This window comes from Hemicordylus capensis, chromosome 3, assembly GCF_027244095.1.
Source record: "Hemicordylus capensis ecotype Gifberg chromosome 3, rHemCap1.1.pri, whole genome shotgun sequence".
NCBI classification, from domain to species: domain Eukaryota; kingdom Metazoa; phylum Chordata; class Lepidosauria; order Squamata; family Cordylidae; genus Hemicordylus; species Hemicordylus capensis.
Window position 1 is genome coordinate 58,912,812 of NC_069659.1, and position 27,725 is coordinate 58,940,536.

Below are 27,725 nucleotides of genomic sequence, written 5' to 3' on the forward strand. Positions count from 1 at the left end.
GGAGCATTGCCAACAACCCACATAGCCTCACCTTGCTCCTCTGCAATGCCAGGTTGGTCCAAAATAAGCCAGAGCTCATCCGAGATTTGAATATGGATGAAGGGGCTGACCTGGTATGTATTACTGAGACTTGGTTGGGGGAAGCTAGTGGTCCAGTTTGGTCCTAGCTTCTTCCTCCAGGATATTCTGTAGAGGAGCAGGTGAGGGGAGGTGGGAGGGGAGGTGGAGTGGCTGTGGTCTATAAGGATGACATTTCCCTTACCAGGGTGCCTGTTAGGGTATCGGACCATATTGAATGTGTGTACTTAAGTTTGGGGACCAGGGATAGATTGGGACTTTTGTTGATGTACCAATCGCCCCGCTGCCCAACTGAGTCCCTTACTGAGCTCACGGACTTGGTCGCGGGACTTGCGTTGGAGTCTCACAGACTTTTGGTGCTGGGGGACTTCAATGTTCGTTTCGGGACCAATCTATCCGGGGCGGCTCAGGAGTTCATAGCGGCGATGACAACTATGGGCCTATCCCAAGTGGTCTCTGGACCGACGCACACTGCAGGTCACATGCTTGATTTGGTCTTTTACTCTGAACAGGGTGGTGTTCCGTGGGTGGGGACTCCTGTGATTTCCCCATTGTCATGGATGGACCACCATCTGGTTAAGGTTGGGATTACAACCACTTTCCACCTCTGCAGGGGCAAGGAGCCCATTAGAATGGTCTGTCCGAAGAGGTTATTGGATCCAGTAGGATCCCAAGAAGCCTTGGAAGGATTTAATGCTGGTTTTGCCGGTGATCCTGTTGATGCCCTGGTTGAGAATTGGAACAACCTGCTCACCAGGGCAGTAGACACGATAGCTCCTAAGCGTCCCCTCTGACCCGCTTCAAAATTGGCCCCTTGGTATACGGAAGCTCTACGGGGGCTGAAGCGGCAAGGTAGGTGATTGGAGCGCAAGTGGAGAAAGACTCAACTCGAATCCTACAGATTACGATATAGAGCACACTTAAAGATCTATGCTCAGACAATACGTGTGGCAAAGAAGCAATTCTTTTCTGCCCGCATTGCTTCTGCGAGTTCATGTCCAGTGGAGTTGTTCAGGGTTGTGAGGGGGCTAGTATCTGCCCCCCCTCCCTTGAACCAGAATTAAGAAGCATCAGTCACCTGCTGTGATGTGTTTAATGAATTTTTCGCAGACAAAATCTTTCGGATTTGGGGAGATTCCACAATTGATTTGATGTCTGAACTGGAGGTGTCCAATAATTCTTCTTATACGATTCAACTAGATCAATTTCAGTTTGTGACTCCTGAGGATGTGGACAAGCTACTTGGATCGGTGAGGTCTACCACTTGTTCTCTTGACCCTTGTCCAACATGGCTTGTTCGATCTAACAGGGAGGTTGTTGTAAACAGCCTGGTGGATATCATAAACGCTTCTCTGAGGGAGGGCAGGATGCCTCCTTGTCTTAAGGAGGCAATCATTAGACCTCTTCTAAAGAAGCCTGCATTAGATCCCTCAGAGTTGAGCAATTATAGGCCTGTTTCCAACCTCCCGTGGCTGGGCAAAGGTAATTGAGAAGGTGGTGGCCTCTCAGCTCCAGACGGTCTTGGAGGAAACTCATTATCTAGACCCATTTCAAACTGGTTTTCAGGCAGGCTATGGGGTGGAGACTGCCTTGGTCAGCCTGATGGGTGATCTCCAATTGGCAATTGACAGAGGAAGTGTGACTCTGTTGGTCCTTTTGGACCTCTCGGCGGCTTTCAATACTATCAACCATAATATCCTTCTGGAGCATCTGAGGGGGTTGGGGGTTGGAGGCACTGTTTTACAGTGGTTCTGCTCCTACCTCTCGGACAGGTTCCAGATGGTGTCGATTGGAGATTGTTGCTCTTCAACATCTGAGCTTAAGTATGGTGTCCCTCAAGGCTCCATACTCTCTCCAATGCTTTTTAACATCTACATGAAACTGCTGGGAGAGATCATCAGGGGATTCGGAGCTGGGTGTTATCAGTACGCGATCTACTTCTCCATGTCAACTTCTTCAGAAGCTGGCATATCCTCCCTAAATGCCTGCCTGGAAGCAGTAATGGGCTGGATGAGGGAGAATAAACTGAAGCTGAATCCAGATAAAACGGAGGTACTTATTGTGCGGGGTCAAAACTCCAGAGACGATTTTTATCTACATGTTCTGGATGGGGTCACACTTCCCCAAAAGGAACAGGTCCGCAGTCTGGGAGTACTCCTGGATCCACACCTCTCCTTGGTTTCTCAGGTTGAGGTCGTGGCCAGGGGTGCTTTCTATCAGCTCCGGCTGATACACCAGCTGCATCCGTTTCTCGAGATCAATGACATCAAAACAGTGGTACATTTGTTGGTAACCTCCAGACTTGACTTCTGTAATGTGCTCTACGTGGGGCTGCCTTTGTACATAGTCCAGGGCCTTCTTGGCTGCTGCACTGAGATTGTGGAATGTGCTCCCTCCTGAGTTACGATCCTCCCCATCTCTGGCTAATTTTTAAAAAACATTTGAAAACACTTTTTTTTTTACCCAAGCCTTCTCAGGTTTTTAATTTAAAAAATATTATTTGTTAATTTTATGGTTTTTAAATTAATGTATTGTTTTAACTTTTATATGTGTTATATGTTTAACTGGTTTAACTTTTTATGTGTTTTAATTGTTGTTAGCCGCCCAGAGATGTGGGTTTGGGCAGGGTATAAATCTAATAAATGAATGAATGAATGAATGAATGAAATAGGAAAGTTGCTGTAATTGTAATTGTAATTTTATTTACGGTCATTAGATCAAATAGAAAGTTGCTGGGGGCTATGTGTTGTTAGTTTCCACGAGACTGCTCCCCCTGCTGTTTACATTTCATATGTGACCTGCCTGAACAGAGGCATTTTGCTGCAGTTGAGCAGCTAGCTGGAAAGCGCCAGTAAGGACTGAGATCAACTTGCAAGGTTGTTAAGCATTTTAGAGAGCACATTCATTTCATGGATGCCTCATTTGATAGGCCTCATTTGTTTCACTTGGACAAGCCACTCCATCAGCTATACTTTGCTGTCTCTCTTTCAGCCTCAAGGTCAAACTAGACATGATGTGGGAGCTCTGAGTTTGGAGTCTCAATTTCATGTTTCTTTTTCCAAAAGCAGCCACAGGGAGCTCCAGCATGGGCTGGAGTTGTGGCACAGTTCAACCTCTTATGATTTTCCAGCATCAATCCCTACCTCAAATTCAAGGATATTTCTACTGATGTGGCAATGGGATGTGATCCAGGGGCAATTTAGGTACAGCCTTATACCAGGTCAGATCACTGGTCCAGCTAGCTCTGTATTGTCTGCAATGCCTTGCAGTGAATTCACCAAGGTTTCAGGCAGAAGTCATTCCCAACTTTACCTCGAAATGCCAGAGATTGAACTTGGGACCTTCTGGGGACATACATGAGTCTCCCATCTAGGCACTGAACACACCAAGACCTGCTTAGCTTCAGCAAGGTGGCTGTCTCATGTGCCCTTTGACCATGCTCTGGGAATTGGAATCAGGGTTGTGGCAACTGGAAAAGGGTTAACCCCCCACTCCACTCCCTCTTGATTTTTATCTGTGTCAACAGCCCTACTGTCTGAAAAGGCATACAGCCTTGCTTACCCAGCAGGGTTTCTCTTGCACCTGTGGACCAGGCTCCTGATTTCCAAAGTAGGGCATATGCTCTGGCTATTTTAGTGAGCATGAACCTATCTGAGTTCATGCCATCAGTAGTCCAAACCAAGTCATGTGACAAAAGGTGGGCAGGATTTCTCTCAATGGAAAATGTGTATGTGCATAATTACTGAAGCTCTGGCTGAAAGCGTTGTTCAAAGTTCTGGAAAAAACATTGTGGTTTCTCCACAGGAAGTCTGTGATGATGTTTGTAATGAGAAAAAAATCTTTCAGCAGCAGGTGATACGATGACATTGAGGTGCAGTGTTTATTTCTAAGTATTACTATGTGCTATTTAAAAACCCAAACCATGTTTAATGTCTAGTGTTGTCAGCCAATTAAAGAAATTTTAGTCAATTAATTGATTAAACTTGTATGTGAGTATAAACAATAGCTCTCAAATAAAAAGTATACCTCCTTTTTTAGGTGAGGTACGTGTGTGTCAAAGAAGGCATTGTCCTAGAAGAGGCACTTTTTCTTGTGTGAGACAGAAAGAGAAAGGCCTCCTAAGATGGCACTTGCCATCTGCAGTTTTGATGAGTTCATGTATGAAAAATGGATTGATGATACCGTTTTAGGCTATCAAAATGCTTGCGTGGAAGTAAACCTCCTTTAATCCTTCTCCATTCCCTCAGCCTCAGCTCCCCATCTGCAATACAAGGTTCATAGCAAGGCTAATTGAAATAAGTGGCCCCCTTTAAATTAGTGATTCTCTTATATTTATCAGGAGGAGAGCAATTGCTCCAATTCACCCTCAGCATAAAGTCCTACCAATTGCTGCTGCTGGTTTCTACCTTTCTTTTTTAGATTGTTAGCCCTGTTGAGACAGAGAACCATCCTATCTATCTATCTATCTATCTATCTATCTATCTATCTATCTATCCATCTATCTCCATCTATCCCCTATGTAAACTGTTTTGAAAACTTTTGTTGAGAAGCAAGGCATTGGCTTTTAATGCAACGGCCCTGCTGTTGTGTCACTGGAGGCAACAAAAGAGATGGGGGCATTGTGTAATAGACAAAGCAAAACAACATTTCCTGAAGAGCACTCCAAGCCACCACTAAGGTTATTTTTAAGGTTAAAAATATGTAAATTTTGTTGTTGTTATAAGCCCCCTTTGGACGTCACAGGCAACTTGAAGCGAACTCGCCTCAGGTTGGCCCCCCCGATATCTGAATGATTAGAACCGTGGTTCCTGGATCCAAACACAGTTCCCATTTCTCCCCCAAACCTCGGAATGAACCCTCGGTCTGTAGTGAGTTACACTCACCCAACCAAGGGTTTGTTCCCTCCACCATGACGTTGAAGGGAGGAAGCTCCTCCCACAGACTGCTTTCCTATTGGCTGGCACGGGTTGCTCTTCCAGGGTCGGAGGAAGCCTGCACAGCCAGTCTTGCCCCCTTTGCTGGCTACCAGACTGAAGACTGTGATCGTCTGGAAGTGTGGGCGTGGGGATGGAGGCAAACTGTGGGTCCAATAGACCCATAGTTTGCCATTCTGTCTGAAGGGAATAGTAGTATTAGTAGTAGGGCTGGTATCAGGGATCAGCCAACTGAAGTACTAGTGAGGGCCCATGGCCACCTTTTGAGGCCTTGATGGGGGAAAAAGATGGTGGCTGCTAGCACAACTGCCAAGAAGCACTCCAAGCTGTTACTATTTTTATTGGTTTTATTTTTATGTAAACTGCCATGAGAAGTAAGCTTTTGGTGGTATAAAATATGCTAAATAAATAAACAAGCTAAGTGTCTCTCATATCCTTGTTGGAGTTTACCTTAGTAGTGGCTTGGAGTGCTCTTCAGTAGCTGCTGTTTTGCTTTACCTATTACACAATGAATGCCCCATCTCTGCTGTTGCCTCCAGGGACACAACAGCAGGACCATTCCATTATAGGTAAAACAAGACAATGACAGCCACCAATGTGGCTCCCAGTACCCTAAGGGAATTGATAAAGGTACTTGGTCCAAGACACCCATGAACTGGAGAATAACACTGGCTGACATTTAAACTAATGCTGAGATGGCACTACAGGGGAGAGGTTATTTTCACCCATCTCCCCTTCTGTCTGAAGACAACTTTGGCTCCCAAAAATATGCCCCTGAGGGTCACATGACCCTCAAGGACATCTTTTTGGGAACCACAGAGGCTTCAAAGAGAAGGGGAGAGCAGAGAAAATCCTACCCCACATGCAGTGTTTGTCTGAATGCCAACCACAGAGCTGCCTTACAGGCTGTTGTAAAGATTAGTGAGAAATGTGGACACTCACTCTTGTATGTTCTTCTGCTGCTCACTAAGGTCACCCTTGAAGCTTGCTCACATTCCTTCTTTCACTGAAGCAAGAACCAAGAATATACAGAGAATGATATTTTCTGATCTAGCAGGCTACACTGCTTTCAAATAGTGCCTTCACTTTATCGCTTTTGTTGCTAATTGGAATTTGCTTTTGTTTTATTCTCTCTCTCTCTCTCTCTCTCTCTCTCTCTCTCTCTCTCTCTCTCTCTCTCTCTCTCTCTCTCTCATATATTTCTATACAGCCTAATATAGACCAGGAACCTTCTTGGTGGTGCCCCCGGGACCCTGGAATACACTCCCTATTGAAATAAGAGCATTTTCTTCTCTGCTTGCTCTTAGAAAGATTCTCAAGAAGTACCTGTTTTCCCATGCTTTTAACTGAAAATTAAGTTTTCATAGTTTTTTAATGTTTTTATTCACTGAGATTGTGTTATCTGTTTTTATGAATTTTAACTGTTTTGCATTGTTTTTACATTTGTTATGTTTTAACTTTGTACACGATCTAGAGATGTCTATATCAGGCAGTACAAAAATACGATACAGAGATAAATAAATATCTGCATCTCTAGGCGGTGTACAAATTAAAAACAACAAATATTAAAACAGCATAAAACAGTAAAAATTCACAAAACTAATAGAACAAGATGACAGATAAAAACATATTACATTTAAAAATCTCATTTCAAAGCCTGAGAACACAGGTACATCTTAAGGATTTTCCTGAAAACAAACAAAGAAGGGGATGCTCTTATTTCAACAGGGAGCTCTGTGAGGCATTGGCTGATTTAGGTTTCAACCACTGCTAAACTGTGTTTTTTAAAGAGCACTATTCCAGCTAAGATGGTCCCTCCCTCCCCAGCTGCCACCACAGAGCAACCAGGAGCCATCTTGCTCTGAGGGGAGGAGAGAAGAGTGAGATACAGGCTTTGGAGCTGCCACCACCCAACTCCTATGTTCCAGCTGAGGTGACCCCTCCCTCCCACAGAGCTACCTTGCTCTTACCTTACAGCTATCTTGCTCTAAGGGGAGAAGAGACAAAAGCAGTGAGACTAAAGAGCTCAGCATGTAAAGCTCTAAATATGTTGCTTGATGTATAGTTCTTTATTGAAGCTTTTGTGTAAACTGCAACAGGACACCATTGCACTTTGGTGCAATTTTTAAAAAATGTTATAATATATTGAATATTTCTGAAATTTGGCCAGAAGATAGCCCTTATCAAACAGATCCTCTGTGCCAATTTCCATACCCACTGGACAAATTTCCTTGATTTTATGATGAATACAATCTTCAAACATTATTATTTTAGAGTGGTGGAAAAAAGAAACCCAGCTGCCTTTTATTTCATGCCACTCCTGCAAATGTATGGTGTAAGCATCCTTCCAAGGATCCTTTCAATGATACCTTGAAGATGGTTCAGAAGTTTCAACTAGTCCAGAATGCTGCTGCAAAGATGCTTGTGGGTGCAAGTTGCTTCATGGGTTTTACATGCATCCTGCGACAGTGTCACTGGTTACCAGTCTGCTTCTGGGTCAGATCCAAGGTGCCAGTCTTGAAATTGTTTGTTTGTTTGTTTGTTTGTTTGTTTGTTTGTTTGTTTCACTTCTATACTGCCTAGTATAGAAATCTCTAGGCGGTGTACAAATTAAAACATAATATAAAACATATGAAGTTCATAAAAACAGATAAAAATCACAGTAGATAGAAACACACGTTAAAATTTAAAATTTAATTTTCAGTTAAAAGCCTGAGGAAACAGGTATGTCTTCAGGGTCCTCCTAAAAGCAAATAGAGGAGGAGATGCTCTTATTTCAGGAGAGTGTTCCAAAGCCCTGGGGCAGCCACAGAGAAGGCCATAGGAACATAGGAAACTGCCATATACTGAGTCAGACGATTGGTCTATCTAACTCAGTATTGTCTTCACAGACTGGCAGTGAAGACAATAAGGTTGCAGGCAGGAATCTCTCTCAGCCCTATCTTGGAGAAGCCAGGGAGGGAACTTGAGGCCTAGTCCTGAGTTGCCTCCAAACGAGTTGGCGGCAACCATAACCGGACCTCTCCAGATGATCTTAATAGGTGACAAGGTACATGACAGAGAAGGCGCTCTCTTAAGTACCCTGGACCTAAGCCGTTGATAGCCTTATAGGTAATAACCAGCACTTTGTATTTCATTTGGAAACATATCGGCAGCCAGTGCAGTTCTTTTAAAATCAGTGTTATATGGTCCATTTGAGTAAACCAAGAGACCAATCTGGCAGCCGCATTCTGGACCAGTGGTAGTTTCTGAACTACATACAAAGGCAGTCCTACGTAGAGTGCATTACAGTAGTCAAGCCTAGAGGTTACCAGATGTACCACCGTTTTAAGGTCATTTGTCTCCAGAAATGGACGTATCTGACGTATCAGCCAAAGCTGATAAAAAGCACTCCTGGCCACAGCCTCAACCTCAGAAACTAGGGAGAGTTTATAAGATGCTAAGGTAACGGCCAATATTTTATTTCTGGCTGAAGAAAGAGTTGTGAGGCTGTATATCCTATATCTCATGACTGGACTTTGATTAAAACATTTATAATGGTCCTTATTTGATGAGTGTCGTTGTGTTCCTTCTGTCATGGGGACAAAACAAGGTTAAGCCTCATCATACAATGCACCTGTAGTCTTCATAGCCCTATATCTTTGAATCATCAAGGAACAACACCACACAAGAGTTAGAGGGGTGGGGGGGGGCTTTCACTGTCATACTCCAAAAACATAACTTGCTTCTATTTCATGTTTTCTTCTTTTTGAAGAAAACTATGAAGAAGAAAGTCACAACACTGATCCCGTGGTTGTCACAGAAGCCTCATCTATCACGTTTCCTGTTTGTAACTACAAAGATTTTAACTTGCCGTTTAACTAGCCAGATCAGCACAAGTTGGGTCAGGAAAAAAAACGGCTTCAGAGTCTGTGAGGTTCTAAACTTTGAACCCCACTTTGTTTCCTGTTTGAGTGAAAGTGCCTTTTCTGTAAACAGCCAGAAATCAAAAGGTATGTACTTTTCCTCTATACTAGCAATTCTGGGTGTGCTTTAGCTTAACTGCAAATGCTGCGGCAGCATGTCAGACTCCCCTCACTTATATGAATATACCTGATGATTAGTCATTATTATCAACTTATTAAACCTTTAGTTAAGTGGGGGGGGGACTTTATTAGGGGAAATAACTGTACCTTTTCCATGGGTTCTCCATTTTATCCGCTGCCTTTTCCCCTTCAGAACATGCTGCCTGAATACTAAAAGCTCAAATAACCATGTTCTAATTAATTCTCATGTACAAACCCGTTTCCAGAGATTCAAACCTATCTTGAAGGCCATGTAGGTGAATTCTTTATTGATGTTGGTTTAAGATGATTCAGTCACTTAATGGATTTGCTTTTGGCAAGGGTCATTGCTACAGAACCTGATTTTTTTATCACTAGGTGATTGGGGAGAATATTTCTAGGCAGAATTAAAGTTTGCATCATTAAGCTGCTGCTGCTTCCTTGACTGAGGCTTGCATGGGAAGAGCAGAGAAAGAACTGTAACTGCTAATGGTGTGATCTCGTCATTCAAAAGATTACAGTTCCTCAGAGTCTGGGAATTGCTGGCCCTCACAACTCCTAACTCTATCCTAAGAAGACCCGTTAAATCCTAAGGGTTTGTTTGTACCAGCCATTTTTAAAGAAATATACTACATGGCAATTTGTTTAGCTTGTGCTGTTCACACTGCTTTGTATGCCTTCTCTTAATTACCTTGAACTTGGAGGTTTGGCTCCCCCAACTATGAACTGTAGTAATTCCTTAACATTCTACAAAGGTAGTAATGTGTGATCCAGTATGAACCCAACTGTGTTATCAATTGCCACAGCTTGAACATGACAAGGAGTGAGTTATCCTTTTCTGCTTTTCCTCCATTTTATCTCAGTTCAGCATGGAGCTGCTGTTTGTCTGGAACTGAACCCCCCTTTTATCCTCCTTACTCTCCTTGTAAAAGAGGTTCAGTGCCATCTGCTGACCTCCATTTATTCTCAATTTAAAATAGTTTGAAAAGCAGCATTGCAGAAGAAATACCTAAAATGCATATCAATGTTTTATATGTGCTCACCTGGATGCTTTGGCATAATTGTGCCTTTGCATAAATACTGAGATGTATTGTCTTTCTTTCTTTCTTTCTTTCTTTCTTTCTTTCTTTCTTTCTTTCAGTGGGAATGAGGAAGGTATAAACATGCCCGCTATGGAGCAGAATCCAGTCTAAGTTAGTCATGACCAGGTCTCATTGGGATTAATTTGTCCCATTTACTTCAATATGCTTAGTCATTACTATCATTCTGGGTCCTGCCCATGGTCAGGATATATAGGGTCAGTGGGCGTGTATAAAAGACAAGCTTCTGCTCATTGAGGGACAGCACTGAATGAAGAGTTGTATACTATTAATTGCTGAAAGAACAATAAGTTGTTATCCTGACCTCATCAATTAGGATAAATCACGGACAGTTATGACATCACACTTTCTAGCCTGCATTTTGAAAATGTATACAGGAAAGTGACCAGAAAATGATTGCAGATGTACATTTAATGATAAGGTACTTAATTACAAGAGAATCGCAGCAACTTTGCAAGATATATGCCACCTCTTTGCATCTAATCCAGCTCTACTAAAATGTTTGATGCTGGCCATTTTCTTGTTATCTTCTTTGAACTGTCAAAACAGGTAGAAATGTGTAATTTCAGATGTAGTGCTTGGACATGGTTCAGAAATCTTGGAATGCTGGTGCTGGGGACAGCTAGATTTAAGGTGAATCAGGAATTTCTATTGAGCATGAGGGAGAATTGTGGCAGTTGTCCAATCTGCCAGCATAATGTGAAAGAAGCAAAGCCATCAAAGTTTTCTCTCATGTGCCATTATAAAAGGCACAGGAGCCTAAGCTATATTGAATCTGGCACTGCTTCTCTTGCCATTCTCATTCAAGAGATATATATTAGACTACTGCCAGAATTCTCAACGGATCAGTCTCTATTGGCATCAAGCTTAGTCTTAAAGCACATAATGGAACCCAACAGCTAGCCTGTTTCAGAGCTGATGGGAAGGAAGAAATGAATGTGTGATTATGACTGTAGCAGCATGGACTGTTGGAAGCACAAATATCTGACAATAAAATCAGTGGGAATTTAGTCACTGATGTCAATGCCTAATAAGATTAGTTCCTAAACTGAACTGAAGAAGAATAGGATAGGTGTTGGTTTCAGTGTTTCTGAAGCTTAAGTAGTACATTATGAATTTAAAAAACACCACAAGGAATATGGTTTGGGACAAATACTATTGAAATTAAAACAAAAAATGTAGACACTAACATCATTAGAGAATTACTGTACTATATTCAGACCTTTGCAGAGATGTAAATGCCTTATTCATTTTGAACAACAGCTTTTTCCAAAGACATCCTCACTAATTTCAGCAATTCCCATTCCCCAGGATCTATAACAAGCACATTAAAATACCTCTTTGTTTAGTTTTGTAAACTAAAATTGTTTCAACAATGGGATTTCTGGATGGACTCTCACAGATAATTATATAGAAATCATAAAGCATTTTATCCTAGGGGATCATCTGAAGGCATATTATTGCCAAAAATGCTTCCAGTTTGTTTGCCAACATGAGGCAATACATGGCAATAAGAGATAATATTGGGTGGGACCCATTTTGAACAATGGGGCTATCCTCTTCCATCTCCTCTTCCTTGCTGCAGCCCCTGAAAAGCCAGTCCTGAGAGTTGGAGGATCCAAGTGTGGGATATGGCATAGGACGGGCTGCAGGGAGAAGAAAATGGAAATTGTGGCCCCCCTGCATGAGCAGAAGTGTCTTTCTCTTTGTGTAAGGCACCTCTAAATCTGCTCCATCATGTGTATGACTTTTTTTTAAAGTGCTCAACGCATTTCACACATGCAATCTCAATAATTTTTACAATAACCTTGTAAGGAAGACTAGTATCCAACATTATTTGTGGAGAAGGGGCAAGGACAGGAATGCTAAGAGATGGTAGTTTATCTAAGCCTGCCTTCTAAATTCATGGCTGAACTGAGATTTGAATTTTGCAGATTCTTCCAACTCAAGCTCTTAACTACTACAGTATACTAGATCTACCAGGTGAAGAGCATTCTGTCAATCATGCTAGTAAATAATGTGTTAGTTATGTTGTGATGAGATGGGGGTTACTCTATGCTATCAATCTCTCTACTGAGGGTAGATCTCAGGAAAGCATAGTCTCATGATGATGTTTCATAGATGAAACCCCATCTCATCACAAACAGCCTCTGTAGGGTGTTGAATAGTCCTTGAAGGACTATTCAGACATCTGCAGAAGTGATACCAGGGCCACTCTGTGCTAAATGATATCCTGACCAAAGTGCACAAAAAGGATTGTGGAAACAAGATGTGCACATATTCACATGTTCTTCAATGTGCAAACATTTGCATTTTTAATCTCCACCTTTTCCCAAGGGATTTGGGGCAGCATATGTGGTTCCCTCCCCGCATTGTCCTCACAACAACTATGTGAGGTAGGCTAGCCTGAGAGATGGTGCCTGGCCCAAGGTTAGCAAGTGAACTTAATGTTTCTGAACTTTGATTACCCCAGTTCAAGTCCAGTTCAGGTCCAACACCCTATCCATATCATATCAGTTCTCAAAGCATTGGTGTTCTCTTTCATTTTCTAAATTGTTAAGCACAATGGCAGACATTCTAATGCAGTGTGGCTAGGAGCATCTGTGTTGTGAACAGCATCCTAGTTGCACAGCATCGGGCGTGCAGCAGGGGATGGATTTTGCCGGTCTCCTTTGTCTCCGGAAGTGCCCCGCACCATCAAAAAAAAAAAAAAAAAAGTCCCTGGGGGTCATGCATTTGCGGAGGAGATCAGCAAAATCCACCCCTCCTGCTATACACACTGGCGCAAGGGTGCAGTTCATCCCCTAAGCATTTGAAGGGTTCTCCCCTTATTTTATTGTACATCCCCCACCCAACCTAATAACCAATATCTTCAGTCTTCAAAGCATATTGCCCCACAAGTGCCTTTCTTCTGGCCCCTGCAAATGTGAGAGTTTGATTCTCAAACTTTCCCTCTGTCTGCACCCCTGTGTGGGTGCTGCCGTAGTGGAGAAACTCTCTGCAGTACAGATGTGGCTTCCTGGCACACCCACACTCTGTTAGTCAGGATGTCAGCCCCCATAATATATAAATTCCTAAAGACATGATCTTTAAATTATGTTTTTAGATAGGTTGCTGTTGGTATCACCTTCTCATCCCACCTCCAGCAACTGGCTATTGCTATGAGTACTGCTGGACTGAAAGCTCCCAGCACCTGAGTGAGAGAGTGAAGGGGTATTTTTGGATTGGTGAACTGAGTGAAGGGAAACAGTAAAGAGGAAGCTTGGTGGGTGATTTTTGGAATAACGAAGGATCATTATCATGGAGGAGTACAGACAGCTTCCATTTCTCAGGAGAGTTTATAGCATACTGTTTACTTCAGCTTCTACCTCACTGAACATATAACTGTTTTCCCTACCAGGCTTTGCTGACAAAATTAATGTTTTAAGAATGAATAGCTGTGAGAAAAGAGGGGTGAGTGGACAAATAATGCCTTTAAAGCATTGTTCAGAGACTCTGGTGTTACTTCATCCAGCTCCAGAATTTGGGCGGATTCAGACATCACAAGGAACCATGGCTTAGTTCATCTAATTGTTTGTATGTCTGAATCCACACCAGTCAACGAACTGGTTTCTTTCAGGCAGTCAAACCATGGTCTGAACCCAAAGTTTGAAGTTGGTTTCTTTGTCTTTGTTCTTGTGTAACACCTGAACCTATAATTGTGATTTGCCCTCAACTCCTGCCTGTAGGCTCTCATTGGCATCTGGTGGGCCACTGTGTGAGACAGGATGCTGGACTAGGTGGGCTATGGGCCTGATCCAGCAGGGCTGTTCTTATGTTCTTCTTATAACAGTTTATTTAAACTGCCCTGGGCCAAATTGGGAGGAGCGGTATACAAATGCAATAAATAAATAAATAAGCTTTACCCTCAGAGGGCTCTCGCATAGAGATGACACATACTCCTAGATTTTGGGGAATAAAGGAGATGGGGTAGGACCCAAACAAACAAACCAAGATCTGGTGCTCATCTCTAGTGCCAATCCAGGTTTGATAAAGAAACCTTAGTTACAAAAAACTGTGGTTCTGCATGAAGTCTGAACCTGTCACAGAATCCCTGTATTTGCTTTGCAGCACTTAATGGGGAGATTTTTCTAATGCACTATAGTGGCATGTTCTTCATTGCAAGGCCCAGTAGCCACTGGTCTCTCTCATTGACCCGAAATGCAGCTCCTGACTAATTGCTTATTAGGCCTGTGAAAAGCTTCAAATGGAAGCAAATACTCCACACAGCTCCCCTGGCACTGTGCAGAGACAAGCCTATCCACAGCACAGTACTACATTTTTCTCCATGCTGGTGGGGCTCCTTTAAGGGAAACAGAGGCCTCTTGAGCCCTAGTACCATCTTGGAAGGTACATGAGGCACTGGGAATGTGGAGCTCTATGGGGAAAGTGCTGGGAAAGACTACTGGGAAAGACTAGCTTGTAGGATGTTGCTGGGGCTTGATGGGGCTCTATTTATCTTAAAGCCTGCCCACCCCACCCAATGCTGGGAAAAGCACAACACTTGCAGAGGTCAGCCCAATGGGGGATGGCTCTCACACGGAAAGTGGGTTTTGCCCAAGTGGCCCCTGCTTGAAAAACAGGGAAGATCACTGGACTAGTGAAATTAGAAGTTTAATATCTGCGTCAAGGTAGTAATTGGTGGCTAGACACAAAATTGCCCGTCTTCTTTAGAAAAATCCTCGCCAAAGCATGATACGCCAACGTTTCACAAGCTATTCAGCACGCTGCAGCTGAGAACATAGAACTCCGTGACCAGTTGGGTTTGAAAGTGACTGTAGACATTCCAATATATGCTCGGTTGCATATACTTTATCCCTGATTGTATTTCTTGTATGTTTTACAAAATGGAGCTGCAGAGGATACAAACTAAACTGGAAGCAGAATGCAAAGGGATGGATTCTTTAATCTTTTCCCTTTGTGATATTTTTCTGCTGCAGATCGCTCCCTCAGCTGTTTTTTGCCCTGCATGGGGAAAAAGACGCAGTACCACACATGCTTTGGCACTTAGCTATTAGAATATTAACATAGTAATACTATTTAGAAGTTAATAGAGATGGTGGGTTCTTGTTTTGATGGCTTGTATCGCCTGTTTTACTATTGTATTATTGTTTTGTGTTTTGCTGGTCCTTGTCTGAAATAAAGATTGATTGGCCCTTAAGGCAGTTTAATTTTGTGTTTAGTGAAGATGTGTTCTTTCGCCAACTGAAGTAAAAGACAAGGACTCTATGTATTCTGTGATCTTGCAATTGCCCTGTATAGGCATGTATTTTGGTACTATCAGGAGTATAATGCTTCTTTCTTTCTTTCTTTCTTTCTTTCTTTCTTTCTTTCTTTCTTTCTTTCTTTCTTTCTTTCTTTCTTTCTTTCTTTCTTCCTTAAGCTTCTAGCCCTTAATGGTATAAAAATAGGTACTGAAAGCATGTGGCTACGACTGTTGAAACCTCAGAACTGGGCTGGGAGTGGGTGGCTGAAGGCCGGATTTCCAGTGGTAAGAGGACAAGGCTTTGGTGTCATATATAGTTCTTCTTTAGAGGTGCTAAGACCTCAAAGACCTTCCCTCCTTGCAACTTTCCCCGCCAATTTTCTGGAGAAAATATGGGCAATTTGGAAGGAAAATGGGAAAGGGGGGTCCCTGTTATGCAATGTTGTTTCTGTTTTAGAATGACTGAAAAGCTTTTTAATGCAAAATTTCAAAATGTTTTGGCGAACCTTTACTCCTGCAAAACGTCTTTCTGTGTAAGGCCATCTACGATATTAGGCTGTGACCACAGACATGCAAGGCTGGCATCAGCACAAGGCACCTTTAGGGACATAGGAACATAGGAAGCTGTCATATCCTGAGTCAGACCATTGGTCTATCTAGCTCAGTATTGTCTTCACAGACTGGCAGTGGCTTCTCCAAGGTTGCAGGTAGGAATCTCTCTCAGCCTTATCTTGGAGTAGCCAGGGAGGGAACTTGAAACCTTCTGCTCTTCCCAGAGTGGCTCCATCCCCTGAGGGGAATATCTTATAGTGCTTACACTTCTAGCCTCCCATTCATATGCAACCAGGGTGGACCCTGCTTAGCTAAGGGGACAAGTCATGCTTGCTACCACAAGACCAGATCTCCAATCCCCTTGGCAAGGGATCCCAGAGGAACCCGTTGTTGCTGCTGCTGCCTGCCCTGGCCCCCTGTGGAGGATTGGGCCAAGCCAGCAACCTGTAGCTGCTGCCAGGGTGGGCCCATCTCCCCTTAGCACAGCAGCTGAGAAAATTATGTATATCACATAGCTATTGTAAGCTATACAATATTGTATGCTATACAATGTGTCATGGCTAAATACATAAAATCATGTGTCATCACGATGATATGTGGGCCATCGTGGGGGGTTGCTGCTACTGAGAATGAAAGAAACCCCACTTGCCACCATGGTAAGGAGCGAGATTCCCACCAGTGGTCACCTTGCCAAGGGCAGCCTCAAACCTGGAGCCGGCCCGTAGACCTGTACAATTCACAGATCTTTGCCCCTGCTTTAGAATCTGCCATCATCTGCAGCATGTGAACGAAACTGTTTGGAAATATACACCAAATTAAACCAAGTTAAAATACCAAATTAAGAAACAAGTGAACATGTGAAAGGGTAGAAGATTTTTTCAATCTGTGAAAACCTTCAGTTCTCTGAAATGGATAGAAATCAAAATGAAAGTTTTAACTGGAAGCCATTGATCTTTCAGAAACTGATAGTACTTGGAGAAAGAAATTGAAATGGTAGCACGCTCAAGGAAAGAATTGGTTAAATTATATGATATTAATGTTTCATGTGACTATATATATTTTTAACTGTTACTATGACTTGGTGATGATGATGCTTAAGTGAAGAGTTATATTTTGTTATTATAAAGTTTAATTCAACGTCTGATTTACTGAGAGTTAGTAATACAGTACTGAGATCTGTTGAGCTATAGGTGAACATTAGTTTTTCCCCCCAGATAGTAGAAAGTTTAAAAATATCTTGTTGCAGTAGGAGATCTTGCATTCCTCCAACTTGTGGCAATAACCATTTGGGCAGCTGTTAACAAATTTGATATTGAAGCATAGATTGGTAAACTGTGGCAAATAGCATAATTATCTAAATTGGCAGTTTATTCATTTGCATGATGGCAGACAGAATAAAGCTTAGCTTTATACTGAGTGATAGCCCTTTGTTGACAACTGGAAGTCTCTGTATAATATAGATATTAATATTGATAAATGTTTTTCTGAATAAAGATTATTCTAATGATGTATTTGCAGTTTAATTTTATAAATAGAAATGATGATGTATTTTCAGCTTAATTTTATAAATATAAATATAAATATGAAAAAGGACTGGTTGCTTGTGGTACACTTATTCCACTGTCGTCCCTGGTAAAGAGGTGCTGTGGGTTTTTGTATTGCTTTGTATTTTTATGTATAATATTGGCAGTAAGGAGAGGCAACTGTTTCTAAGTGTGTATTGAAAACTTCCTTTTATTTACAATGTTGATGTAAAACTGATGTATGAGCAGTTTAATCCCCCCCCCATTTTTCCAACTGACAAAAACTAATGTGCTGAATTTCTTTCAGCTGCAGCAGTTTGAAGATCCAGTTACACTACTGGGTATATTTATAATTATTGTATTAGTTGTACAGTTGTACAGTACTTCTAAATTTCATAAATGTTCCAAGCTGTACACTATTATGGACTCACTGAATTATACATAATGAGATAATATCTATCGATCGATCGATCGATCGATCGATAGATAGATAATTCATGTTATGTTCTTGAAGCAGTAAGTAAATATAGATCTGATACAAATATATTGTATAATGTCAATTTTCAAAACCCAATTTTCAAAACCCAATCCCCTGCTATTGCATCCCCCTGCCAAAAAAAGGTCCGAGGACAGAAAGTGTCAAGCTTTCTGAAAATTTTACATCTTTACTCATGCCTATTTGAAGCAGAAAATATTATATATTATATTATGATAATGATATTATATTATGATAATGAGATCTATGCAAATGGGAATTGTTTATGTTATTTTTGTTGCACAGTTCAATAGCCGGTGGTGAATTCCGACATATATATTATATGTAAACCGACTAGAGACATAAATTTTGAGTGGCATATAAATTTGTTAAAGAAAAATAAATAAATAAATATTGAGTACAGCAGCATGTATGCGGTTCAGGCCATATGCTACCTTGAATCTTTGCATTTTCTGCAACCATTATATTAGAGAAGTCGAGCAAGGATTAGCTGATGTGGATGGACATCAAGGTGAAGTTGCACACTCGCAGCATGATGCTCATCCAGACCTTGTTGAATTTTATGAACATATCTTTTGATGGAGATGGGAATGCATATCTCCAAAGCCACTAGCTGATGTAGAACACATGGTTGGATTGAGGCCTGTAAGCATAATCCAACACACTGTTGCATTCATTTCAGACTGATTGATTTCAGTGGGACTTATGCATACTGTATGTGTAAATATAAAGTATAAATATAAAGCATTGCACTGTTTAGAGTTAATAATTTATTTATTTTTTAAAATAGGAGTGAACATCTCTGTTACAGAAATGAGAGATTGTCTCTATCTGGGGATACCTCTTGCTTTAGTAACGACAGTTATGATAATTTCCTTGGTGAAAAATATTTTATACTACTTAAAAGAAAAGAAACAAAAAGGTAAGCGAATGCAAATCTGGGCTTGCAGGGTGCAAATGTTAGAAAAAAGTGCTGATGAGGTTTTGGGGCACTTTATTATCCCCAACTTGTCTTGTAAAGTGTTATTTTTCTAATGAAATTACTTCAATGATTTGATGCATTTAATTATTGTATCAGTGTTGCCTAAGGATAAAACCACAAATAATTTTCAGCGTTTTATTTTGCTGTTAACAAACAGACTAGATGCAAGCACAGATAATTTCAGTTAAATGCTATCTGGATTGGTCAGGTAGGTTAAAATCGAAATATAAAGATTTGTTTACATCCAATATATCAGTAACATAAGACGAGGATTAACTTCTCATGCATGGAGTACCTGCTTTGCCTAGACAAATCCCCACACTTCATCATAGTTAAATAATCTCATGTACCATGCTGGGAAAAACCTTTGTCTGAGACCTGCCAAATCAGAGTAGATTCCCTAGATCGGGGTAGGCAACCTTGGACCTCCAGCTGCTGTTGAATTACATCTCACATCATCCCCAGTCACAATTTAATGTGGTTGGGAATTATGGGAGTTGTAGTTCAACGACAACTGGAGAGCCAGGGTCCCCTACCTGAATGCCAAGATCATGTATGCAGACTAAAGTATTTTAGTGTAGAAATTAAATAGTCCTTTAGACTATTTCTTGAGTAGTACTATTGATTAACTTAGTCTGGATAGGTGTTCATTGATTGGAGCAGGAGGGAATTTTTGAAATCTTCAAGCATTTATTTTAACTAAAATAATCTGAAGAAAGACACAGACAGCTGTAATACAAACTACTGAGTTTTGCAGGTAGAAGGCAGGAAATACAGTGGCTTTGTAGAACGCAATAAGGCACTTTGTTGTACGTCATAAAAATGGCAGAGAACGATAATTCAGCATAGAGTTAGATAAGAGTAAGTAGTAGTGCTCCAGCTGGTCCCTGGTTGGGAGAATCTGATCAAGGAAGTTTGAATTGATTTTTACTGAGTCATGGAAGTATACAAGTTTGAAACCTTTAATTGTATTTGACAAGTGTTTTGTTCATTTAAAATGAGGATACAAGATTTTTTTTAAAATGGATTTTCCACCTCACTCTTTTGTTGCTCCATTAATTATATGATGTAGACTGTGATTGTAATCACACTGATCATACCAACAGATGTAGGGACTGGTAGTTGTTCCAGTTTAATTAATCTTTTTTGGTGTCTGAGGAAGAAAAGTAAAATGGTGCTCCCTTCCATTAATTAGCACAGGGCACAATCAACTGGTGGAAATGTAAATTAACTAATGGGGTTTTATTCGAATGGCTTGTGCAGGAGAACTTCCAGGGGAGGGGGCAGATTATCCCAGTACTTAAGGTATGAGGGAAAGGTGGGGGAGAGGCTTCAACACAATCCACAAGCTGCACTCCCTGATTTCCTCCCAGTCCTGGCTCCTTTGTAGCCTTCTAAAACAATAGCTAAGGGAGTTCACACAATTTATGCAGGGGGTGGGGGTTGGCCCCTCTGACCCCCGTGTAATTTGATCGCAAAGGAATTATGCCTTGTCGATAAGATCTATTCTCCTAAAGGTGCTCACATTCCACTGCTTCACTTTGCCTCTTGGAAGGTCCATCTGAGATTAGGGATAGGGATACCCATCAGTAGTAGGGCTGCCCCTGGAAGGATAATTTTTTGTTGGGAGTAGACAAAATTTCAGAATGAAGTTAAATTTTGGATAGAAAAAGTAAAAAATGTTAGCAACTTTTCTGAAAGAAACATTTGATGAGAGATTGGCCACTTCTGCTTATGCAGTGGAGAATGCGAGTGCTACTGCTGTCAAAATATATTCTAGATGAGCAAAGCTAGTGCCCAGCCCTGCTGGATCAGGGCTAGTCCAGAAACCTGTTCCACGCAGTGACCCATAAGATGCCTCTTGGAAGCTCGCAGGCAAGAGCTGAGGGAATGCCCTCTCTCTTGCTGTTGTTCCCCTGCAACTGGTATTGAGAGGCATCCTGCCCCTGAGGTTATAGCCACCAGACTAGTAGGCATTGATAGATCTGTCCTGTGGGTCACTGTTCCCATTTACTCATGGAAAATAGCAGGACAGAAAAGTGTGGGTGGGACAACTTTTAGAAAAGAAATTATAAAACCATAAAATGCCTACTCTTGTTCAGTTTTCCTGAATTGTTCATATTTTAAAATGTATTCCAGGTAAAAATTTTGAAAACTATCAGGATTATAGTCCAAGGTATGGGAAATTTTAAACAATTTTCTTTCTTATGGCAATGGAAAAAGATGGAAAAGTAATTGGACTGGTATTGTGTTGTGTTAAATGTTATTTTTAGATAATGGTTATTGGCTGCCACCTAGTCTGTCAGTCATATTCTTACTTATCTTATATTAAATACAAACAAGGAAGAAAAACAAACCACTTGTTTTCAGGGGCCAGCCCATGTTATAGCGGTACCTCAGGCAAGGTGGCAAATGCCGCCTTGTCCCACGCCTCCTAGTGGGCCATCCCATCCCCTATTAAAAACCAACTCTTTTGTAATGACCTGTGTTGGCCGGATGCCCAGCAGCTGCGAAATCATCCCTTCCAGAGGGGAAGGGAGAGCTGACAGATGCAATCAGACAGGAACAGAGATGAAGTGTAGTCCAAACATTGCAAAAGGTCAGCACCGGGAATTCCACAGATGTCAGGATTTGGGGTGGGGGGCACGAATCATAGTCAGTCAAAACAAAACAGGTTCAGATTCCAGGGTCAAGGCGGCTCAGGGTAAAGGCTGGTCACCACGATTGTTTCCAGCACAGATCCGGCTTTCAGGCTGCTCTAAATAGGTTGTGTGCAGAGAGTCCCGCCCATCACAGCAGCTGTGCCTTGTCAGGGAGATGCAGCCAGGTCAGAGCTGGAACACCTGTTCCTTCTGGCTAGTCTCTCCGACCTGTGGTATTCTTCCCTTTGAGCCTGTACTCTGCCCACACATCACTGCCGGGGATCTGGGACAGGCACCTCAACTTCAGAGGCCTCGGAGGCTTTATCAGGAGGAGGAAGAGAAGGAGACAGAGAGGCTTGCAAGCCTGCCAGCTCTGGCTCTGCTAACCAGAGTTTCAACCTGCCCCCCGCCTGCTCTGGGTCTTCATCTGAGGAATCCTCCTCCACGACCCCCATGGGGGTCATCACAACTTGCAAGCTTGAAAGTGAGGAAGAGGGAATGTGCCAGCATCCCCTTCTTATGCTTCTCTTAAGCTATGCAAGGGCTGTGAAGAGAAGAGGGTAGCCTTCTCCCCATGCTCCACGCAAAGTTTTTAAAGGTCAGATATTGGCCCTGAAGAGATGTTTGGATGGCAGCAGCATAGGAGAACTTGGCTCTCTTACTGGTGTGTCCCATTAATCCACTGCTTGAGGTTACTGCTTCCACCCACCTCATGAAAGAGTCACCTCTGCCTGCTTTATATAACTAATAAAACATTCTAAATATATTGTAGGTAATTTTGTCCAGGCATTCTCAGACACAGTATAACTATAGATTTTTAAATTGCTTTTGCAGCAATGGTGAGGTTTATACAGAAGAATGTCCTGTTTATGACAATCTCAATCACCATCAAGAGATTCTCAGTAAGTTGCATTTAAGACTGTCCATTTGCTGCATTTAGGATAATGTAACTAAATTAAACCAAACCACTGTTTGAGGGGCTGAGAGGAAAGATTTGACTATATCTTCTTTTCTTTTGCGAAGTGACAGAAGGCTGCAGTTCTAAGCACACACAGGGACACATGTTTTGCATGTACGTACATTTAGGTTTTGGACGGAGGAAGCTAAATTTGCTTTCTTTTGTACAATTCAATACAAATAATTTTCTATCATATTTTTATAGTTTAGGGAATTCGCTTGATTATATTCATATTTTATAACATATTCAATGATGTATATTTAGTTGGAAAAAACCAGCAGCTTAATGCAGGACTTTTAAGCCATGCATTGCATTACTCAACTATTCATTTTTTGTTTTTTTACAAATTTCCAGATGAAAGTTGCTATGAACAAATGAGTGCTCATCCCCAGACACCCACCCATGAAATACAGGTATTATTACCAATACAATGGAGCTATGCTTTCTATACAGGGGGCTTGTTTGGATGATACTGCCTGAGCAGCCTGCCAAATCATGTGGGGGCAATCACGTATGCATAGCTTTTCCTGAGATGGTGAATGTGGTTAGCATCACCTGAGACCTGCTGCTGGAGCCAGAGTCAGGACCAGAGCTCAGAGCCATATTTTGCAGCATGCCAGAGGTGGAGAGAGGGAGGAGAAGGGGTGGATAGATCGATGAAGTGGTTGAGGAAGGCTGCAATGTAGCAGGGGCAGCTTGGGCACTATTAAAGTTGAGGGGCTGCTGGCAGTCTTCCCTCTTTGCTCAGAGCCCTTGCAGAGCCTTGCAAAGGTCAGATGGAAACATAGGAGCATAGGAAGCTGCCTTATACTGAGTCAGACCATTGGTCCATCTAGCTCACAATTGTCTACACTGACTTGACAGTGGCATCTCCAAGGTTTCGAGCAGAAGTCTTTCTCCCAGCCCTAGTTGGAGATGACAGGGATTGATCATGGGACCTTCTGCCTTCAAAGCAGATGCTCCATCACTGAGCGTCAGCCCCATCCCCAAAGCTCCCAATCTGACAGTTGCAAGGCTCTGCAAGAGCAGAAAAAGGGAAGGTTGCCAGCAGGCCCCCATGAGTTGATTTTGCAAAGACTTTGTAACGGTTGGATGGGATGGTCCTAATCTGACCTTTGCAAGGCTCTGCAAGGGTGCAGCATGAAGAGGAAAGGTTGCTAGCAGCCAAGGGTGGAACTGTAAGAGCGCCCTTCACTGGGGGGGCTCTGAGTCTCCAGGAGGAGCCACAGAGCTCTCCCCTCCCGGTGGCTTCTGCCGCTGTCCACCTTCAGCCAGCAGCTGCAGCCAGCCACCTCCTTCAGCCGTGCTCACCTGGCTGTGTTCATCCTTCTTCCATCAGTGGAGCCTGGATAGAAGGAGGATGGGCGCAGTGAGCAGCAGGAGGCAGCAGCTGGCAGCAGCAGTGGCTGCAGGTGGCTGGCACTGTGGGAACTCTGACCCGAGTGTGTGCTGTGAATGGGAGGGCCGCCCATGTTCTGAACACAGGCCGCTCTCCCCTCCCTATGCCCCTGAGCAGCCTCTCTCCTCATGTGGCACCCTTGCAATGGTTGCGATGGCTGCATCAGCTTGTGATCTGACCCTTGCAAGACCTTGGAGGCAAAGTGAGCCTCCTTTATCTGGCAGTTGTGGCAGCAATCAACCTAGCTCTTCCTTCTGCTTCTCACTGCTTCCTTGTCCTTTGCCTGTTCAGAAAGCAGAGGGTGGGGAAATTGGAGCGGCAGAAAGTGTGCTTAATCAATTCCTGGCACTATAACCTTCCCTGCCCTCCATCTCTTGAACAGGCAGAGGATCGGATGTGGCAGGGTGGGAGGGAGGAAGAGTGATGGAGAGCAGCAGCAGCTTGTGTGCCACATTAACCAGTGCTTTTTTTGTATACTCATACAGCTGACCTTTTACTTGGAGGTGTGAAAGGGATCATAGGTAAAGAAAAGACTATTAAAGCCAATTATTATTGTTTCTAATAATAGCCACCAGTTGAGCGCCAAATGTGCTATGCTTCACTGGATCACAGCGTTAAAAGAAAGCAGAAGAACCTTCGGAAAAAGAAATACCCCACAGTGGAAGTGGAAGACCAACTTCCCAGAAGCAGCTCCATGCCCTTCGACTCCTGCATTTATCTCAACAGTGAACAGCTGAATGCTGAAAATAAAGCATCTGAAGACAATACCCACGATGATCCTCAGAGGCCATTTGGTTTAATTCATGCAACAAGTGATGTCAACTTTTAAGAGGAACATGGCCTAGCTAAGTAATTGTGGCAGGTAAAATAGATAGACGAAAATGAAGGTAAACAATCAACAACTGGGATTGAAGACTGGTAATTAAGAAACCAAACTAATTTGAGCTGAATGGGAAGAAAGATATCTTCAAACTGCATGCAAGTGGTAACCCCATATTAATCCAAGGTTTACAAAGCAGAGGTTCTAGGACCATTGCTGAGGAGATGTATACAGTTCTGAGAGAAAAGGGTCAGATCCATTTAGCCTCAAAAGGTAATTGCCAATGTTGTGTATTTCTTAGGCACTCTTTCATAGGTTAATATTTTATTTCCAACCAAAACATCTCAATACAGTCTCATGTGGCATACCGCTCTATATGTTTTGAATGTTTCTTCCGAAGTGCTACGAAGATGGAGCCATCATAGGCTTCATGTGTGCCATGCAATCAATGTGAGGGCAGGAATAAAGGTGATATGGGAAAATGCTGACCAGACTTCATTGCTGGAGACAAAGTTCATACATTCACTGAGGGCTGGTGCAGAAATAGTATGGTGGACTGGGGAGCATGTGCCCCACCCCTACCCCTCCACCACCACCATCCTTTGCTATGGTCAAAATAACAGAAAAAGAAATATAGCATACAATAGGGCCAGCCAGAAAAAATAAGAGCAGTACATTTTATACCCTAGGGACATAAAAGTCACCCTAAACTCTGACTGCATTCTACAAACTGCCACACAAAATTATGTTATATGTGATAGTAGGCTGCCTATCCAATAGTAGAATGGAAATGTAAAACTCATTAGAGCATCCTGGGTAATTTCTTTATTTAAAAGGTAATTAATTTATTATGGAGGTCTCTATTATGGAGGTCGCACAGAAGAGCAAAATATGGGCAAATGTTTCAAGCCTCCACCAGGCAGAAAGCCTCCTGTGTGAACTGAGAACCCACAGTTGTGGAAGGCATACAATTTCCCCCTCAAAAGGAGTGGGGGAAGTTCTCACAAATAGGCTTCCATTGGCATTTCCAGACAGCGGGCTTTACCGTGGGTTTATTGTGAGGCTTTACTGTGAGTACAAATTTGGCCAAAAAACCCGAAACAAAAAGTGGTGTTTTTTTAACCCCAGACATAAATCAGTGTATGTTCTAATGCACAATGAAAACCACGAATTGTGTCTGGAGTGCTGTCTGATAGCTCACAGGGACTTGGGCGTAAATCTGGCTGATATGTGAGCACACACCCTCCATTCCAGAGAAGAAGTGAGCTAAAAGCCCCATCTGGAAATGCTCCATGTGATTATGTAGAGCAGCCTTTTTCACAAACCAGATTACTTGTGCAATGGAGGGGAGGAGCACGCTCTGTTCCTCCACCAGTTTCCAACGCTGGCCCTCCATGAATGTGTGAACCAGGGCAGATTTTGCGGCTTCTTCAGGGGACTCTTGCAGCATTCTGGTTGCGGGTGAGTCTCTGTGCAGGCCTTAGCTATCCTGTCATCTGCTATAGGAAGTATGAAGAGTGCTACAAGACTGGAATGACTCCTACTGTTGCTAACTTCCAATGCAAATCTTGCTCATTCATTATGTATTTAGACTTTGTCACACTGGAATGTGTAGTAAAGCTGCACAATATTTAAGGTTACTTCGTGAACAATGTAGCTGCTTTGGTTCATTTCATTAGCACTTGTTTAAGATAGCAAAGTTAATGTCCACAGATGTTTCGTTTTCTGCTGATAAGTTATCTTCGAGTCAATCCCTGTTATTCAATGAGTGTAATGTCTTGTGTGTCTGAATTCAATTGTCTGTAAAGGAATTAGTAAATGAGGGATAAAAATAAACCTCCAAGGAAAAATCTGATAGTCTTCTTGGCATTTGAATGATTACTACAAGCTTTTCCACAATTGCTTTATAAAGGTGCACACGACCAAAACTGTTGGTGGGAGGTAGGGCTGGCGGGAACCCACACACAACTCTCCCTCTTCAAATGCTGCTTACATTCTGGAAGCATTCTGCAAGAGCAGAAACATGTTACTGAGCATCAGAATACCAGGCAATATTTTTAAATTGTTTTAATTTGTGGCATAGTTGGGACATAATGAACATGATATTGTTACACATCCTTTCTCCACCACTTCCAATCTCAGTAAGTTCCAGACAGATACATAGGAACATAGGAAGCTGCCATATACTGAGTCAGACCATTGGTCTATCTAGCTCAGTATTGTCTTCACAGACTGGCAGTGGCTTCTCCAAGGCTGCAGGCAGGAATCTCTCTCAGCCCTATCTTGGAGAGGGAGGGAACTTGAAACCTTCTGCTCTTCCCAGAGGAGAATATCTTACTGTACTTTCACATGCAACCAGGGTGGACCCTGCTTAGCTAAGGGGACGTCATGCTTGCTACCACAAGACCAGCTCTTCTCTTCAGTGCTACTTAGATTCTGTCTTCCTTTTGGAGGTGTATATTCTTTGCAATACTTAATTTATTTACAAACATGTCAAGCATAAGATGGAGTTGAAATAGTAGGGCAGCAACATGTTACATCAGATGCCCAGAGAGCAAACCCTATATCCTTTGGTGCTTCAACTCATTGTCCAGGTTCTCAATTTCAGACTAACTCAGTGAGATTGTACACATGACCAAAAACACCGGGATCAGTGAGGGTTGGGAGGGAAGGCAGAACCTACCTTCCCTCACATGAGAAGGGCTCCATCTCTGCTTTGCCACACTGTTTGCCCACATGATTACCACCACGATGAGCAGTGTGGCAAGCTGGAGCTGGCAAGAGCAAGGCCTGGCATCCCATAATACATTGCACTGCTCACACAGTGCATTGGGGGGGATGCCAGTGCTGGGATGCTCCTTCATCCCAGCTCTATGGTTGTGCTGGCGGCAGCCCACTCACCTACACCATCATCATCACCATCATGTTTATTTGCGGTCATAGACCAAAATTT

At 42.5% G+C, this 27,725-nt stretch overlaps 1 protein-coding gene across 4 annotated transcripts; it reads left to right on the forward strand.

The window, feature by feature from the left end:
• LOC128351142 (T-cell receptor-associated transmembrane adapter 1) lies at positions 1-26,616 on the forward strand. 4 transcript variants are annotated; one of them, XM_053310347.1, is made up of 6 exons: positions 1-113; positions 18,762-18,893; positions 21,093-21,129; positions 22,430-22,497; positions 22,908-22,966; positions 24,521-26,616. In XM_053310347.1, the coding sequence occupies exons 2-6, from the start codon at positions 18,785-18,787 to the stop codon at positions 24,779-24,781; spliced, it is 534 nt and encodes a 177-aa protein (XP_053166322.1). In that variant the 5' UTR covers positions 1-113; positions 18,762-18,784; the 3' UTR covers positions 24,782-26,616. The 4 variants fall into 4 exon arrangements, with proteins under 4 accessions (XP_053166322.1, XP_053166319.1, XP_053166321.1 ...); XM_053310344.1 differs by lacking the exon at positions 1-113 and adding an exon at positions 15,589-15,685; XM_053310346.1 differs by lacking the exon at positions 1-113 and adding an exon at positions 18,397-18,616.
• The last annotated feature ends 1,109 nt before the right edge of the window (positions 26,617-27,725 follow it).